The following is a 14,347-nucleotide window of genomic DNA, read 5'->3' as shown; positions in this document are numbered from 1 at the left end:
GCTCTGCACAAAAGCCTCACAGAAAGACTTCAGACCCTATCAGCAGCGCCGGTGCACTCAGGTGAAATAACAAGCCGCAATGTCCTTTTCCCCTTTCGCATTTGAATGTAAAAACAGACCAATACCTTGCACACAGTGCTAAGTTTTCTAGACAGGCGTATAGTGTTACTGTCTGTAATTTTCCATGGGCCTCCTCGGGTTACCATACATATTAATACACATACCGGCATTTGAAGAAAGGAAAATAGGGGGGGAGTGCTTGGTGATTATTTTTAATTGAATTCATCTGGGAATTTTAAATCCTGAAAATCTGGCCCCTGTTTACAGTAATTTGAAGGTTTGAACAGTATATGATTTTGTCCTTTTGAATGGCAAATCTCCCTTTTCCATTTAAGAGAAAGTTTCTGCAGCACGTAATGCATTTCAGAGCCAACTGTAAAAATCATTAAATTACAAAACTATAGAATGGGACAGTTGTGATAATGTTCAGCCGTTCACGTTCCTTTGAAGGCAATCTAGCCTTTATAGCTTCCTACTCAGAAAAAGGAGCTCCACATCTCTGTAAAGATGACTTTTGAGCCACCCTTCAATTAAGTTAGGTCCATGGTGACCCAGGAACCAAAGAGCAGTCGAATGGAAGAATTCTGTGGGCATCTGAAACTAGATCTTGCTTCTCTGACTCTTGGCAAACCACTCTGACAGTGGTCTGGTACACAGACCATCGTTTCTGAACATGACATCGCTTTCACAGGTGGCTTGAAAAGTCTCCAGTCTATTCTCTAAAGACCCGGGGGATTCTCCAAACACTGGCAAGTCAAGCATCAGATGCCCCAGGTCTCCCTGCTAGCCAGTCAAATTGGAATTTATTCTCATAGACAAACCGAGTGAGTTAATAGCTTGAGCAGGAATTAGGAAATACTTGGTGAGTCTCTACCTTCTGGGTTTCTTGGATCTCTCTCTTCATCCACCTCCTGCATTCTCAGGAACACGTATACAGGGGTTCAAATCATGCACTGTACAAGGGTGCCGCATGTATATCCTGCCTCACACTGTGATGGACATGTGAGATGGTGTGGGCGGGCGTGGAGGTTCTGGGCCTCCCAGCGGAGCCTGAAGCACGGACACACACACGGCCATGCACGCTCGGGAAAGCTGGCATGAACTCGCCGGCTGCAGCACACACGTGCAGGCAGCTGCTCCCTGACCCAAGCACACACTTGACACCTTTGAGCTCTGGTCTCTCACCCGCCCACCACTCTCAGAGCCTCAGTTCCCCCACTATGGGGCTCAAAGCCTGACACGGTCACCTCACTGGGGTAGAGGACAGAGCACAGGACGTGAATGTTGCAGGTCATGTGTGCAGCAGGGCCTCCAGCAGGTTCAGTTGTGCTCTTAGCCAGGGCTGCTGCCCTCGGGCACTGGGAGGCTCCCCAGAGCAAACCTCTATCAACGGGCCATCATACGCTTTTTCAGTTTTTTTAACTTGAGGACAACAGCTTTTCTTTCTAATTCACAGCCCTACGAGTTCTGTTTCCTCTGCTCTTCCCATTCCATGGCCTCTGCTCAGGCCCTGCTTTCCTTTCCTCATGGGGCCCCAAACAGAGACATAAATCTTGAATACCCGGAAGCTTTTCCTTCTCGCTACCAAGACTGTACCCTATGGCTATTTGTCTGGTTTTCGGTTTTGCTTCCCTCTCTCTCTTCCCACCTTCAGAAGCCGGCCTCTCTTCCCTCCTGATCTTAGTCAATCTGGTTTTTGTTTCAAAGGCTTCTGTACTTTCAGAGTTGGGAGAGATGGTGAGAATCCTGGGGAAACGGAGGTGACCCCACTTTTAAGTGCCAAACTCATGCTTCCAGCCTCGGGCGCTAGGGCTCTTTCCATCTCACCACACGGTTGGCCCCCACTCACCCCCGGAGCCCTTGAATGGCAGACCAGCATCACACAAGAGCGAACGGAGCCCTCAGCCTTCAGCAAGGGTCTGAGCAATGTACCAACAACAAGCACAAAGAACCCATCGATCACGAACCATGTCAATATCACCTCCCTAACTATTATGGATACACTGGTTCTCTCTCTGAAATAAGGCTAAAAGAGAAGAGGGAAATTCCTTGATCCCCTTGGAAGGCCAGGGATGCATTCTGCACCTCAGAGGGGACGACCATGTAATCAGGACTTTCTATAAGGCACCTGGGAACAAGGAGGCTGGTGCTTGCGCTCCCCACGGAGGAGGCACATTTTTACTGCTTACGGCGACACGGGGCAGTCACCTGGTCCACTGCTCATCAGACATCTGCTTGTAAAGCTCGCTACCTGAGAGGATAAAGTACAGTGGAGTCACCTCTGGTCTGGGAGTATGGAGACCGGTGACCCTGACTGGGTCATCCCTGACCTGTGTCAAGGTCTTCTTTCTGTAAAATGACATCTATTCCAACTTTAGGACTTTCTAATTCTATAAAAACCACCTTCCTCTGGACTAAGCAACAGATAACTGAGAAGCAGGCGCAATCGATCACAGGAAGCCAGAGCATGAAGCCTAGAAGGGGAGGGTACCTTTTTCCCCTTAGGTCACTGGGTTCCACTTAAGGTTTTTGCTCTCAAACTGCCTGACCAGGGCTGAAATTACACAACGCATGGGCCAGGCCAGAGGCTTTAGGGCATTCCACAGTCAGATGCACCAGGGCCTGCGGCCAGGGTCCCCAATCAATGTACCTGGTCCTTCCTTGTTCCCCTTTCAAGGCTGAGATGGAGCCATGCAGATAACAACTGAGTTTAAGTCCTCTGTTATTTCTGATGCAAAGTGCATGGAGGCAGAGCCTGTGACCAGATGGCATCGGTCTGGTCAGAAATGGAAGAATCAGGGAATCTTGGCAGAAACGAGGCAGGAGAGGTGCCTGAGAGTCAGCCACCTCCTGCCAATGGACTGAAGCCAGGGTCACCCTTGGCAGGGTGCACAAAAGTGTGTGTGCCTTGGGGTGTGAGCGCAGGGGAGATGACAACTCACGTGGCTCCTTTTGTCTTCCTCTCCCACAGACGTGATCACTGTCTCTGAAAAGACCGTTTGTCCAGTCTGGTTGTTGGTGATCTAGAGAACAGGTATAGCGAATGTGAAATAGAAGGAATTCTGGGCAAATCCCACAAGATTGTTTGTTCTATTTTCTGAAGCAGGGGCATCCAGTACAGTAGAAAGACTGCCCACTCCCCCTTTTCTCTCTGAGTTCCACCAGCAGCCCTCAGATGAACAGCTTCTCCTCTGAGCAGTGATAATAGATATAACAGAGTCTGCCTCACAGGGATGTTTTGTGCAGTCTGTGTAAAGCACTCAGCACAGGGCCTGTCACCTAGCAAATATTCAGTGTTAGCTATTTTTATCGTCCTTGGGGCGCCTCACTTGAAACTTAAGGTCAACTTTCTTTTCAACTCCAGGTCTGGGTATCTAATTGAACATTTTTCATGAGAAGCAAGCAGGTTTTAGCTACAGCTGCCCCACTCCTGATTCTGGTGAACTGTTTTGTTTCACAGTACTTAAGTACAAGGGGAGATTTGTACTTAAATCAAGAAAGTACTTAAGTACAAGGGGAGATTTGGCCCAATATCTCTAGCTGCTGTCTGCCTCTGGTTCTGTCACCAGGAGCAGGCATCTTGGAGCTAAGCCTTAGAATCATGACATGGAACCCTGGCCATTCCTGCCCCATCAAGACTCTGTACTAAAAGCCATGTCTAAGGTTTGGGTTGATGTTAAGGAACAGAAATGTTGCGGCCCAGGAGCTAGGAGATCTGTGATCTTTGAGCCCTGGCTCAGCTGCCAACAACCGTTTACTTCATAACGTGGAACAAGTCATTTCTCTTTTCTGATTCACAATTTTCTCATTTCTGGATGATCTTTAAAGTTCCTGGCAGCTCTAACTATCACAGGAACTTGCAGCCAGAACAAAGTGGAAACTCTTAGCCTACTTTTCAGTAGTGGATCAAATTCCATTTCTAAGAAGATAAAGATCATGTCTTCGTCAACATACTTTAAAATTTTTATCCAAATAATTCCTCTCCCTAGCAGAGACGATGTCTTCTCCCTCTGTGCCAGATTTTTACAAGATTAACCAATGTTATGTTTTTAAAAAATTCTACAGTCTTGTACATATTGGTTGCAGGACTTCTCAGAGTGTTTATTATATCAATAGCAATGGGCATTTTTGTATCTACAGGAGGACAAACACACACGATGTTTTCCAAATGTGAGGCTCTTCATGAAAGAGCCTCTCTTTCATGAAGCATTGCACAGGACAGGGCTCCACAGAACCCAGCTGAGAACCCCAACACCGGGCTGATAACATAACCATACTCTACTAACAACAGTAATAACAAAAACAACTTGCTGTAGGATAGCACTTTATAGTTTACAACGAACTCTCATATACTTTAGGTTATTTGACCCTCACGATACTGTAACGTAGATGCTGATATCCCTACTTCAAAAATGTGGTCCGATGGGTGATGAAATGTAAACAATTTTTCAAAACCACACTAGTTACTGGGAGGATTCTCCCTTACATGTTCTGAAATCCTCAAGCAGCACCTTTAAGAAACAGCCGAACCCGGTGGCTCATCACTGTCATAAAAGATGACGTAATATTGGTTTTGACAAGAATAAAATCACTTTCGGAAACACTCTCCAGTCTTCAGATGAACAATGCTGAAGGATTCTGTTCAGCAGGCCACTCATTCATTTATCTGGGGGCGGGGTACACTCTCATCAGTATGCAGTGGGAGAAGTGCCACACAAAGGCTACTTTATACTCATTGCAATGGCCCATGAAAATTGACCCCTATATGCTCTAAGGCACAGGAATGCTATTGTTTCAACAAGTGATTACCTGAGCACCCGAATAAGAGTTTGGCTCTTCTGTGAGAACTATTACGGCCTTACATAGTGTAGGAGTTGAGATGAGATCCGAGGTCACGCTCCTGGATGGTCGTAAAAGAATGTCAACTCTATAGCCTCTGAAAATGACCCTGAACGTCTGCACAGCAGACTATCTTCAAGAGCACACAGCTTACATAGTTTGCCCTTAGGGTCCTCTCAAAATCACGTTGGAGACATCTCATCCTAGAGGCAGGCTAATGCTACATTCCTCTAAATTTGCAGTGTTTTCTTCTTCAAGTCAGATCTGGAACGAACCTGCTTGCTCCTCATGCCTAATAGTAGACACTTAGACATGGGGTTGGTTGGAAAAACTCCGCTATAGAATTTTGAATGGATAACCAGTGAAGTAACGAATATTTAATCTTGCTTTCCCTTCTGAAGATGAAGCGTATGACATTTGAGTTCCTACTAAGGAAACAGTGAAGCTGTACTTATCACAACATGGACTCCAGAGCTATTTCACTCTACAGAAACATACATAAAAACCTACGAGATAAGTTCCTCAAATTCACTACTAGGAAAGTATCTCTGTAGACCATTGTTTGCTTCCTTTTTTCAAATGATAAAAATCCCTGAACATTCCTTTGCAGTTGGGCTGGCAGGAAGCCTAGAGTTAAATGTATTGCTTAAACGAAAGAGCAAGTTAGATTTTTGATACATATTTCTCCCTTTAAACAGCTCCCTCACTCCCTCTGGTTTTTAATCTGTATTTTGCCCTCCTCATTTGTATTTTTGGCTTGTGTATTAAATATGTAAACAAGACCTTACTTCTTGAATGGGACTGGGTGCTATAGAGGGGAGGAAGTGCTGGCCACGACCGCCCTTACCTTGTGAATTTCTCGATGCACGTGGATGGTATTATTTCCAACCTTCGTTTCCGTGTTGGTTTCATTGTGATAGCTGGGAGGTAAGTTTGCCAGGTTCACCTCTGATGTTTTACCAGCAGCTTCTTCTGCCTCCATCTAGTAAATCAATGAATTAAATGAGCAAAATTATTTTCTCTTGATACAAATCAGAGTCCTTTAGAAAAAAGAACTACTTCTTGTTTCCTCTTCTGCAATTACAAATAATGCTAATAATGATAGGTACCATTAATTGAGTATCAACTAGGACAAGACATCGTCCTAAATGTTTTGCATATATTACAGCCATAAATCTCACAACCTCCCTGCAAGGTGAGTGTTAATGTCTGATCCACAGCACCAGATACCTATCTTCTCTCCTTGAATATTCAAAGTAACCCTTGAGGAAGGTGTTTTACCCTCATTTTGCAGATGAATAAAACAAGATGAGAGAGGTGAAGGGATCTGCAACAGGTCATCACATGGCAAAGCTCAGATTAGAACTCGTGACAGTCTAGCTCCAAATTATTGTGTTTCCCCGAAAATAAGACGTAGCTGGAACATGAGCTCTAATGCGTCTTTTGGAGCAAAAATTAATATAACACCGGGTCTTATTTTACTATAAGACCCAGTCTTACCTTACGTAATATAATATAATATAATATATAATACCAGGTCTTATATTAATTTTTGCTCCAAAAGACATATTAGAGCTGATAGTCTGGCTAGGTCTTATTTTGGGGGAAACACGATATGTGATAATAACCTCTCCAGCATCTGCAGTCTCCTACTCTTTTCCAGCTCTATCTTTTCTATCACTAAACATGCCAGGCTTTCTTGCTTACAAAAATAGATAAATAAATAAATCGTCCTTGTCTTGCCTGTCCTGTCTTTTATCGTAACTCCATTCTGCCCTTAGCATAATTCCGCCCTTGCTTTTCCTGGGGAGATAAGAGAGCCCCACACAAACAAGTTTGAGGATAATTATGCTGGTTTCCAGAAGCCAATCAGGGGTTCAAAGAAGAGAGGAGAAAGGTTCCCAGGAGGAGGAGGAGGCTGGATTGGGCTGGTCTGAAGGATGGGTAGGATTTGGACAGACAGGAGCATAAAAGGGGGCAAAGCTGCGGCAACCTGGATGAGAATGGCGTGTGTTGTGGCAAATCAGAGGGCCCCTGCTGGTCACAGGATAACATGATGGATGGAGAAGTACAGAAGGACCGGCAGGAGATCCAGGGGGCAGTTCTAAAGTAGAGGGCACTGTCCTGGTTCTCAGCCAGGAGGGTACAGCAGGTAGCCCCAAAACTTCATATATGTGGATCCCTCACCAGACCTGCCATGTTAGAATTTCTGGGGGTGGGACCTGGGATATCAATGAGCTTTTCAGATGATTCTGAGGTATTTCCTCCCTTCCACTTGCTCCCAGGTAAGAATCTCTGCTCCTGGCAATGGAGAGTTGCAGCAAGTTCTGAAGACTAGTTGGGAAATAATACAGAGTCCAGAGAAGGAAGAAGAGAATCCAGTCAGGCGACTGGCTAGAACCAAGTCCGGGGGTAGGAAGTTATATCTGGGGAGGGGACTTCTAGGGGATAACGTCTCCAAACAAGTCTAGAAGGACCAATCAAGCCACTGAGAGAGCAGTTTTAGAAGTTGGTTTGCTGAGTAATGTTTAGGTAGAAGTGGAAAGTGCAGACATTAGGTGTTGGAATATTTAACAAAATGGAGAATAAATGGAATGGAGTTAAGATAAAAGACAGGATGGGCAAGAAAAGGACAATTTATTTATTTATTTATTTATGTAAGCAAGAAAGCCTGGCATGTTTAGTGATAGAAAAAATAGAGCTGGAAAAGATTAGGAGACTGCAGATGCTGGAGAGGTTATTATCCAGAAGGAGACAGGAATGTTTTAATGTTTTTAAAATTCCCATGGGAATCTGTATCCTCAGGTTTGGCTTTCAAATAATTGACAAGTTATCAAATCTAGAGTGTGCTTTGGGCTGAGCAGATAGTCTTTTTATAAAAACCTCCCTCTCTTAACCTGTGGTTATTTCAACAGAATGAGCTAACAGTTCCTTAAAGGCACCGCAAACTAAAAGTACAGTTTACAATGGAAATTTCAACCACAACTATTACTGCCACTAGCAAGAAAAACTTAAGCCTGAAGCAGTAGGACTTGTTTCATAGAGGAGGAATGTGAATTTATTAAAAGTGGCATTTATGGTTGCTTGAATCTGTGTGTCTGTTACAGGGGCACAGTAGGAAAAATTGGAGAGATAAATCCAGGCTTGGCATTGGGGTCCTTCCTAGGAATAGGTGAGGTGATGAGAACATTTAAAAAATATGCCAGTTACAGATGTGGCAATGTGGGGGAGAGGAGGAGGGAAGAAGGGGAGGAGAGTGGCTTTGTCTTCAAAATACATTTATCGGTAACATAATGAATAATAAGACAGGAAAACAGGAACAGCCTGGACTATATTATTTGAAGGTTTGCTGCCCCCGATCACGATCCTACAAGTAGAGTTAACTTTATCTTTCCCCCTTAGAAGACTCAACAGCTTGAGTCAGCTGGAATATTTAAAATGTCAGGAAGTTACTTGAAAGCAGATTCATGATGCAACTATGTAAACAATTAATACATCTGGCCCTGTTCTTTTTGGTTCTTACCCGGGACAACAAGTAAATAGCAACTGTCCTGTGTTTATGAGATTTACGAGGCCTTCTGGCAGTCTCTTTAGAAAACAATACTAATAGCCACAATCGATTGAGAATCTATTATATATTGGACATCGATGGTTCTTTGTTATTATTCATCCTAGTACCATTAATATGATGATAATGACAGCCATTATTTATTGAGAACCAACAATTTCCTGTAATCCTTACAATAACCTCATCGGGGGCCAACTTAAACCAATTTTACTGAACCTTATTTTAGACAGCCGGATAACTTGCTTTACTTGCATCCTTTCATTTCATTCTCTCCTTTACCCTAAGGGGTGGACATTCCTCCATTTCAGAGCCTGGATCCCACAGCTAGTAAGCGGCAGAGCTGGGATAGGTTAAAGGAAGGATGGTTCCCACGTCCGTTCTCCTGCCACAGGTATTCTGCCTTTCCCAACCTGGCCCCACAGCCGGTGAGGACACTCTTTGGGAAACAACCACTGAGTAGGGTAGTGGTGGTACCAATGTCTCCCCTGATGACAAACTTCAGTTAGCCCATATGCACAAGTCAAGCAGAGCCATGTCTGGAGGGAGGAAGGCTGAGGCCCAGGCAGAGTCACAGTGGACAATTCCCATAGAGTGGACCCTACCACTAAGGTCCACTAGGCCCCTAACTGCTCTGATCAATGAAAAGCCTGAAGAATCCCTGCTGCTCCCTCACCTCCCTCACTAAGAGCTACCATCCGACGACCATGCTGCATGGGCAAGTTCACACTGAATAACAATATGGCGGTGACCCTGTCAGTCTCACTGGGAATCTGTGTGCAGGAGGGTAAGTCCTGGAACCCAGAGAAGGAAAGCAGATGACCTGCCTTGGAACCAGAAGCATCAAAACCTCGATGTAATTTGAAGGTGCAGAGTTAAGAGACAGTGGGGCCTCTCTGACTTCCATCCCTCTTTGATTGTTCCATGTCACGATTCTTGTGCTCTCACAGGAAATAGAAAGTCCATTGATTTTGGAATCTGGCCCATACAGTGGATGTTCAGGTACAGTTGCCCATGCAACTACCTCCCAATCCAGTGTCCCCTTCACTGAAAACTCCAGGTTGACTGTTATGGACTGGAAGGGGATATATCTCCAAACTACACAAGGGTGGGGGAAGAAAGCAACTTCCGGTAGACCAGAGCCAGCATTGAAGGCTTTATCCAAATGGATGTGGAGACACCAGACCCAAAAGCTTGGCTATCTCTCTGGTCTCTCACCGACTCCTTCTCTGTAAAGACAGGCTGCAGCCAGGCTCAACAGTGACTATGCCCACCCACCCCAGGCATCAGGGAAAGCTCCCCACACCTGCGTAGGAGAACTGGGCCAGCTGCACCTCCTGGCTAGGCAGCCCTGGCGATACTTGGGTGCCCACCATAGAGGATGCCATTCACAGTGTTTGGACCTGGGAGGTGATGGAAAAAAGAAGCCAGGCAAAGTTTTTCCTAGGTACCTGGTATCTGATACTACCAGCTACTATATGTTGCACAGCTATTATATGCCCACACACATCGTGGCATTTAATTCCCACAAGAAACTGAGATAAAAGATGTTAAGGAATTTGCCCAATGTCCCTCTGCTAATGAGTGGCAGAGGAGGAGCCTGAGTCCAGGCTGACTGACTCCAAAGCACTCTAGGGATGGAGGTGGGGTGTCTTTCACATTACCCCTCCTACTACCCTCCACCCTCTGCAAATACACACTGCTGAGATTCAGGATTCCGGTTTTCCTTCTCTGCCCCACATGACATTGGGGGAAACCCAGTCAGAAGACCAGCAAAGCTCAGGTTTCTTGTTTCCCACATGGCATCCTAACTGTGTCTTGGGGAGATGGCACAAGCTCAAAGCCCAACGGACAAGCTAGAACTTGAGATGCCTGGGACTTCCTCAGCCTTTCTGCAAAACCACGCGCTGGAATATCAGGGCCTTGCAAGCATCCGCTTACAACAGAGAAAGGCCAACTGCACACCGGAAGAAAATTGCCTGGTGGTGGCCGGCCGCCTGCAGACAGGTGGTGACCCGGGCTGGCTGCCGGTGAGTGGATCCAGCCAGAAGCTCTAGGAGGACAAGCTCAGATCCAAATCTTTTGGCAGCAACGCAGAACGAGGTGGGAGTTGGGATGGCCCCGTGCTGCCTCCAGATCACTCCGAATCTGCTGCCGACCCTTCCCAGCCCCTTTGCGGAACCGAGGACCCTAGCCAGCGGTCAGAGCACTGTTTTCTCCCGCCCTGGCTCTCCCCAGCCTTGAGCTTCACAGAGCCCTCCCGGCGCACCCACCTCCTCCACCGCGCTGCGCAATTTGTGCTGCGTGTCCTCCATCAGTTCCTCCACTTCGCGGAACATCTCGTTGAGGGTGGCCTCCTCCTGCGGGTAGCTGAGAGCTGGGCCGGGCTCGACGGGAGCCGAAGTCGCTGTCGGAGCCGGCGCGGGGGCCGTGGGGACCGCCGCCGCCAGCAGCAGGCACAGCAGGGTGCTCCCGAAGCGCCGCATCTCCGCTCTGCGCCCAGTGTCGCTGCACTGCCACTGCCTGCGTCCCGGAACACGGTCAGAGCGCGCCGACCACCCCCTCGCCAGCCTCGTCGCCCCGCCCCGCCGCCCTGGGCACTCTAAGTCCCCGCCAGCCCCCGACGCCCTTCTTCTCCGCCCCCACCCTCAGAAGGAACGAAACTGAGTGCCCCGGGACGCAGCTCCCCTAGACAGAGAAGCACCCTCGGGGTCCAGCTCCGCGCTCCCGCGCCCTGATCCCCTCAGTACCCCCACGCCCATCCTGGTGCACAGGCTGAGTTTAGCTCCTTCTCCCAGTACTGTCCCCCTCCCTCCCGGAGCAACCGAACCTGGGTTTCTTATGCTAACAGCCCCCAGCCCATCCCAGCTACTGGGTTCAGCGGGTTCGAGCCCTGCCCCCTCCTCGACCCGATCGGGGCGCAGCTCTAATGCCGCGACCCCATTCCTACTCCAACTCCATCACAGCCCCCACTGGGGTGTTCAGAGCGCAGGTCAGCACCCTAAACTCGGGGTCGGACCTGAGTCCAGCACCCGGCTCCTAATCCACCCAGGGAGACCTAGCACAGCCATCCGCCCATCCTCACCCACCCGACTGGACCGGCCAGGCCTAGCCGGGAGGCCGCCGAGCGGCTGCAGGGGCGGGAGCTGCGCGGTGGGCTGGCAGCGGCTGCGGGAGCGCGGCTGGGATGCGGCAGCGCTGGTACCCGAGCGAGCCCGCAGCGCGCTCCGCCCGCCTGCCCGCCAGGCCCCCGCCCCGCGGGAGGGGCCCCGCTCAGCCCGCAGCCATTGGCCAGCCGGGCGCCGGCGACCTCATGCCCCACGCCTGCCTCCTCTGCCTCCGCGATCCACTCTACCGGAAGCCGTCCAATTTCCTGAATCCCAGTGGCCCCGCGGCATCCTAGTTCATTGTCTTCTCTGGCTTGGATTTTTGCAACAGCGTAAGGGACGGGAGCAGGTGAGGGGGTGGGGGTGTCTTCTTGAGTCTCACCTGACCCTCTCCAAGCCATCCTCCAGCCAGCAGGCAGTCCTACAGGATGAAATACCAGCCCCTAAGCCTGGCGTTCATCGCTCATCACAAGCTGGCCTTAATCTGCCTGCCGTTATTGACGCCATACCCCAGCCAAGAAAACCCACTTGTAGCTCCTGGAATAGGTCAGGAGAATGTCAGCAAGCTTATTGAGGGCAGCATAGCAGAGTGGGTAGGTAAGACCAGACATCCGCAGCCAGGCTACCTAGTGTGAATCCCAGCTCTGCGCCTTAGGACCTCACCCATCTGGCCAGAACTGCCTGTGCTGCAATGAGACCAAATGTAAAATGTAGCTTACAGCTGTAAGTGTACCTCATAGTTAACAAGGATAATATGTGTGGGAAGTGTGCGGCACGTGGTAAGTGGGATGTAAATGTTAACTATCGTGGAAAAGAACTTTGTCTTACTCATAGCACTCTCCCCAGCACTTAGAACAGAGGGTAATTTTTTTTAACGATTTTTAAAATATGTGAGTGCCTAGAACACAGAGCACTCTCCTATTTTTTTGAAAAAACAAGAGTTTTATTTGTCAGACCTCCTCCTATTTCTTCCTATTAATCTCTCTGTCTGGACAGTCCTCCACCTTCCCCTTGGCTTGGCTAATTCCTCTCATCCTTCTAGAGTCAAAGTTTCTCCTGAACTCTCCCTGCTCACCCATGGCTCCTCGAGGTTCCCCCAGGATCGTGTGTGCTTTTCCATCGCAACCCCGACTTGCCATGGTCTGGCTGGTCACTGGCCCATTTCTCCCCAGAGACCAGGAGCTCCCGGGAGGCAGGGACTGACTTGCTAACTTTTGTGTAACCAGGGCTGGAGCCATAATACACCATTGGTCTCTGAGAAATGGATGGGCTGGCCGTGAGAACAATAGCTCTTGCTATATCAATATAGCGTCACCATTACTAAGCATGCACTATGTGCCAGGAACAGGTATAACTCATTTAATTCTCACCCTCTAGGGGTGGTACTACTATTTCTATTCCCGTTCTACAAACAAGGACACTTTCTAAGGCCATGTAGCTAGTCAGTGGTTGAACAGGGATTTGAACCTAGGAATCTGGCTCCAGAGCCTTCACTCTTTACTGTCAAATTCCTCTGCTGTAAACCTGACTGGGAGGTGTCACATATAAAGATGTTTATTGAAACTCTATTTACAATAGCAAAAAATGTGAGAACCACTTATTAGTACTTCAACAGGAAAATGGCTAAACAGGGATTTCTACAAACAATACAATATAGCTGTTAAAGTAATGAACAATCTTTCTAGGCAACAACATGGATAATTCTCAAAGAAACATAATGTGGAGTGGAAAAGGCAATTTGCAAAATGATATGTACAGAATTCTATTTGTGCATATTTCAAAAACACAAAACAACAGTGCATACTGTTTATGGATGCTTAACTATAGTAAAAAAAATACAGAAATGGGCAGGCTGCCTCTGAGGTGGAAGGAAGGGGAACAGATGGAGACTGGTTTCCATTGTATTTATAAGATTTTATTCTCTTTAAGAAAGCATGTGCCAGCCTCGAGGAGTTCTGAAGCAAAAGTGTCCAAATATTCACATCTGTTTAATCATGACAGTTGATTAATTACATGTGGGTTTATGGGTGTGTCTGTTGTATTATTTCTGGTATATTTGAAATCATTTGTGAATACATTGAAATCAAAAAAAGCAAAAGGCAAGCTCCCCACCTTCCCCACCCATCCCCACTCACCACCACCTCTCAAAAAACAAAACAAAAAAACCTCTTATGGCCAAAGAGACTTTTTCTTAGATCTGTTCTTGACAGAAATGCTCACCTCCCCAGGGCCCAGCAGTAGCCTCCATTACTGTGAGGTGGGAGCCAAGAGGGGGAGGGTCCACATAAGGCCCCAGTGGAGGAGCATTTCTCTTCATAAAAGGCCCTCTGTCTGCTTGAATGGTTGGGAGCTTTCCTCCTGGGGTCGGTGGGAGGATCAGGCAGCTGGAGCCAGGTAATGGCTCTCTGCAGCAGATGGGGCTTATCTGTTCCCTTCCCAGGGGACGGAATAGTACACAAACAAGGAAACCTCAGATATCCAGAACTTATAGACACTCAGTCTGGATAGGTGACCATTACACACTGATTTTTAAAATTTTAACCATTCAGAATAATTAATTAGACCTGGAGAGGGTCGATTACACATTTCTCTTTTTTGCTTTCCCTTCCATCTTAAATAGACAGTACTGAACATAACTTGGGAAAAAATGTGAAGAGTAAGCTCAGAGATAAGGTGTCTGCATCGCTATTTAGTATCTGTTTTCACTGCCAGAATGCAAGCCACGTGAGATTGCACGGGATGCTTGTTTCTGCAATCACCCAAGGCCTGCAGAGAG

General features: G+C 47.5%; 1 protein-coding gene across 1 annotated transcript in view; it reads right to left on the bottom strand.

Annotated features, from left to right (window-relative positions):
• Positions 1-11,706, bottom strand: part of DKK3 (dickkopf WNT signaling pathway inhibitor 3) — a 43,762-nt gene extending 32,056 nt beyond the window's left edge. The window contains exons 1-4 of the mRNA XM_033120749.1: positions 11,554-11,706; positions 10,738-10,987; positions 5,747-5,881; positions 3,003-3,083 (exon numbers count right to left, since the gene is read on the bottom strand). Of these exons, the coding sequence (XP_032976640.1) occupies positions 3,003-3,083; positions 5,747-5,881; positions 10,738-10,950 (429 nt within the window). The 5' untranslated portion in view covers positions 10,951-10,987; positions 11,554-11,706. The remainder of the gene's footprint in view (positions 1-3,002; positions 3,084-5,746; positions 5,882-10,737; positions 10,988-11,553) is intronic.
• Between the last annotated feature and the right edge of the window lie 2,641 nt (positions 11,707-14,347).

The sequence above is a fragment of the Rhinolophus ferrumequinum genome, chromosome 11 (assembly GCF_004115265.2).
Source record: "Rhinolophus ferrumequinum isolate MPI-CBG mRhiFer1 chromosome 11, mRhiFer1_v1.p, whole genome shotgun sequence".
NCBI lineage: Eukaryota > Metazoa > Chordata > Mammalia > Chiroptera > Rhinolophidae > Rhinolophus > Rhinolophus ferrumequinum.
The sequence above is the reverse complement of the archived record's forward strand: the minus strand, read 5'-3'. Positions and strand labels throughout refer to the sequence as shown.